The 4,668-nt window shown below is 35.5% G+C and overlaps 1 protein-coding gene across 1 annotated transcript; it reads left to right on the forward strand.

The window, feature by feature from the left end:
* The first annotated feature begins 942 nt into the window (after nucleotides 1-942).
* Nucleotides 943-3,853, forward strand: LOC130625477 (putative deoxyribonuclease TATDN2). The gene is made up of 2 exons (XM_057440579.1): nucleotides 943-1,548; nucleotides 2,005-3,853. Exon 2 carries the CDS (start codon nucleotides 2,034-2,036, stop codon nucleotides 2,970-2,972), a length of 939 nt encoding a protein of 312 aa, XP_057296562.1. The 5' UTR covers nucleotides 943-1,548; nucleotides 2,005-2,033; the 3' UTR covers nucleotides 2,973-3,853.
* Nucleotides 3,854-4,668: the final 815 nt, after the last annotated feature.

Below are 4,668 nucleotides of genomic sequence, written 5' to 3' on the forward strand. Positions count from 1 at the left end.
GTCTCTTACTGAATGATGTGTTGCAAACCACCATGTCCGTTGCCATTCCAAACTCAAGCAATCTCTCCCCTTCCTTATTTCTGCTCCCAAATCCATAGCCTCCATGCACACCTCTATAACCTTCAGATGACTTCCCAACATGACCATTAAAGTCGCTGCCCACCATGACAAGTTCAGTGTCTCCAAACTTTGATGTGACTGCTATTAACTCATCATAAAACTTATCTTTATCTTCCTCACTGAGTCCACACTGTGGAGCATAAACTGACAGAAAAGTGACAATCCTATTACCTATCAAAAACTTTATCACTATAATATGACTATTAACACGCATAACATCTATTACTTTTTCTACCCACTTCCCCGCAACGAATATGCCAACTCCTCCATATCCATCACTATTACCAATCCAAAAAAGCTTATACCTTGCCCTCCTACCTTCCACAAATCTCACTGAAGCTCCTCTTCACCTAACTTCCTGAACACAACACATATCAACAGATCTACGTTCTAACATTTCAACTACTTCACCTGCTCTACCTCTCAGAGTACCAACATTTACACTAGCCATCCTCAACCTAGTGTTATCTACCTTGTGATGTGATAGCTGGGTAACGGTCTGACGATGCTCACATCTGACATCTGTCCTACCGTGCGCGACACCTTCACTCCTTAGAGTTCCAGCCCCGTTTACGCAGTTTGTCTGATCAACTATTCTTACGGCCATTAATAAAGAGTTTTGGCATTGTTTTACAGCTGGATGCCCTTCCTAGCGCCAACCGTTCACAGACCGGACTGGGTGTTTTTTAAAGTGACACCATCACTATGTGGCATTTCATGGGACTTCCACAATCGCCCCTTTAAACTAAGGTATGGTGGAGGACGTTCAACTCCTCTCTTGTCTCTTAAGAAGACCCTTCACCTAGCCTTCACGCAATGAAACCGCGCCAGCAATTGCCGATTGCCGGCGCTAATTTCGAGGGCTGCAGATCTGTTAACATTTCACATACAAATCTAGACCTGTGTCACCCAAACCTTGAATATTTTTCTTACGTTTTCATTGTGAGAATTAAATTATGAAAATAGATATATATGTGAATTTGAGTTTTATAACATTTTTTTTATGTTATGTATGTAGCATAATACCATCCTAATTACATTACGTGATTATCTAAAAACAGCTCTAGCGACAATCTGGAAACTCAGCTAGCCACATAACTTCATTGTTTTGACTATCAGCCATCCCTAAAAACAAGTGTGTGAAAAAGCTGAAAAGGACTGAGCGAAAAAGCCACCATCAAAAGCATCCTCTTTCTGTGATTTGCGTCTTAATTCTGTGATGCGTTTTTGCCCATGTGAGATCCACTGGAATTATTTCTGAAGTCTGTTTTATGATTAAAATGGCTGCAATACTTGGCTACTTAACTTAGATGGAGCTAGTAGCTGCTGGAAACACCAGCTGCTCTAAAAACAGACGTGACATTATGAAAACTTGTTGACGCGAATTCAATTAGCAAAGGGGATCTGTGGAGAAGAGCATAAAGCCTGGTAATAAAAGATTTTTCTTAACAATATTTCCCAGTTCCTAGTTTCATAATAAATATAGGTTTGTTTGATATTTAATGAATGATTATAAAGATATCAATAGATAAAAATGTCATACTTCCACTGCGCTAAAATTTTCTCATGTATGATTACCCCAGCAATGTTTAGGCTGTTTGTTCCATAAAATGCATAAGTTTAAGTGCCTGTGAAAATGGTAATGTGGTAGATCATGGACGCAAAGCCCAGGATATCATGCCATAGCCAGCCATTGTTGTTCGTTAAAAGGAAAGTTACTGGGAAAAGGGAAATCAATCAGTATACACCATATATATAGCTAGCTATTCGCTTTTTATTTTATAAATATCAACTTTTTTGTCTCTGTTTTTATATTCAATTTTTTTGGATGATTAACCTGGTGGGTGACATTTTCAGGTATGTCTTTTTTATCTTTATATCAAGTATATATTCACGTTATCCCCACAATATCAATGGAGAATGCACTTGTGTGTGAACAATGCCATTCTACAAAGCATGTCAAGATGGATTGTCCTGCATACAAAATCACATCTAAATTTGAAAATAATGGACTTTCTTGTGGTTATAATTACAAACACTACGGTGTGCCATTATACGACACTCACTGTCATCTAGACTATGTGTTTGATAGATTCAAACATGACAATCTATCGTTTCAAAAGTTTATGCAAAAGGAAAACTTTCCTGACAACTTCAAGGGTTGTATCACGTCATTCAGTGACCCTGCAGCTTTTTCTAGTTTTGGAATAAGTTCTGATTTACTTACACAAGACGGTATATGGGGTACGTTTGGAATTCACCCACACCATGCTAAAAGTTATAACCAAAGAATTGAAGACAATATTATCAAATTTTTACAGCACCCAAAAGCAGTTGCTGTAGGCGAATGTGGATTAGATTATTCGTTTCGTTGTCCAAGTCCTATTCCGGTACAAAAACGTGTACTTTTAAGACACATTAAAATTGCTAAGGATTACATGAAACCTTTAGTTCTTCATTCAAGGGAAGCAGAAGATGATGTTTTTGAGCTGTTGTGCTTGGAAGGGATGAAGAACTGGCCGATACATGTCCACTGCTTCACTGGTCATCATAGCCAGTTGCATCGGTTTATAAATGAATTTGAGAACATGTATTTTGGTTTTACTAATTTAGTATCATATTCAACAGCCACGACGACACATGAAGTTGCTAAAAGTATTCCTTTAGACCGGGTGTTATTGGAAACAGACGCTCCCTATTTTGTACCAAGGAGTTTACGTGACCGTGAGCAGTTTAGCCATCCTGGCAATGTGTTATTTGTTGCTGAAGAAATAGCTAGTATAAAAAACATTGATGTAGATACAGTTTTGGAGCATTGTCGAAGAAATGTAAGGAAACTATACAAAATATAGACTATATATATACGTTTTAAAATTTGTTTTATAATTTAGGGATCACATTGAGTAAATGTATATATTTTTTATGTTTTGTTTTTCTTGTTTTTTTGGGAACGTCAGAAATTTTCGCGGGCATAAACTCCACTAAATATATGAATAGACTTTTCCTGGTCTTCTGTATTTTTTTTGAATTCATTATTAGCTTTAAATTACTACTCACTCGCGTATTATTTTAAAAATTTCAGACTTTATCAAATTTTTTTTGTGGCGGAATTGTTTCAAATCTTTTATTCGTTTTGTGTCAAACGTTTTTGAAAACGCATCAAAGAAAATAAATTTAGATAAGTGTGTACCAGTACACTCTCGTGAATAGCTCGATTTTTGTTCGCGAAACTTTCTACTTTTAAAGTATGTATTCTGTTGTTTTTTTATTTACTCCATTTTTAACCTTTATACATTATTTTTATTATTGTAACATTCCTTTTAAGAAGACTCACACACAACAATTATTTTTCGCACCATATCTCCGCCTTAAGTTGATTAATTTTCGCAAACTTATTTGTTTATTTGTTATTTTTAGTGTGTGCAAATAAGGCGAATGTTAGTGTATGCGAGAATTACTAGAAATAACTATATTACGCAAAGCATAATATAATCGCAAATTTTTAAAAAAATATAATATATTCGGGGTGTTTTTCTCCGTTATTTGAGTAAATTGCTGAAAACTAATACTGCAAGCTTTGCCAATCTATTTTCATGGCGCTTCTTTACACGAATTTTAAACAAATCCACAACTTTTAGAACTCCCAAATATTACTCAAGGTGATGTTCGCAAAAATTAATACTTGTTAAGAAATCAAGTAATGTCGATAATTTATGGAATTTTTATCTCAGACTGAAAAAGAGCTCAATTTAATTCGCACAAAGATGAAATGGAACATCAACGCTAAATCATAACAAAGAATCATTAAAAATAAATTAACTTGTGTGAATGTTTTATTGAAAAAATTAATACCTGCAAACTGTTAAGCTATACACGATCCAATTTTTCGGATTCGAACATTGCATTCTATTAATTTTGATCAAACTCTACAAATTACCCTTTTTTATTCAATTTGTCAAATTTGAATTCTCAATTTTTTATGCAATATAACAACTGGACAATCCGGAAGATCTCCAATTCAGTGGAGTTATTATATTTTATTTTATATTTACTCATTTCGGACTTGGTTGTTGCTCAGCAATTGCTTTAATTTGAAATTGAGATTGCTTATCAAAGACTGTATGCATTGCTCACGATGAAGTAAATTTTTTTCAATGTTATTAAGTCAGTAACGGAAAGTTTAAACGTCCCGGCGCATTATATCATTACGGCTGACTATTTTTCCCCTCCGACTGTAACTGTGTTACATTGCCCCCAGAGATACGTATAGCAATGCTCCAATTTGATTGCTGCCACATAAGCCGATTAGCGGTCAGTAAATATCTAAAAAGTGCGCCGGAGTGGGAAGTTAATCCTGAAACCCTATGGTCACAAGCCGAATGCAACACTACATCATCTCCGCATACTATAGGTAAATTTACGCTGATTTTGTATTTCTACGTACAATTTGCCAATATCTCGGGCAGACTTTGCTAAGTCCATGCCACAGATAATCAGAAAATTCCCAATTTGCGCTTCAAAACAATTCGAAATTACGTTAGGCTGGTA

Source organism: Hydractinia symbiolongicarpus, chromosome 14, assembly GCF_029227915.1.
Source record: "Hydractinia symbiolongicarpus strain clone_291-10 chromosome 14, HSymV2.1, whole genome shotgun sequence".
NCBI lineage: Eukaryota > Metazoa > Cnidaria > Hydrozoa > Anthoathecata > Hydractiniidae > Hydractinia > Hydractinia symbiolongicarpus.

What these genes read in the sequence shown, in the direction of transcription:
- LOC130625477 (XM_057440579.1), top strand. Translation starts at nt 2,034, where the DNA reads ATGGAGAATGCACTTGTGTGTGAACAATGCCATTCTACAAAGCATGTC.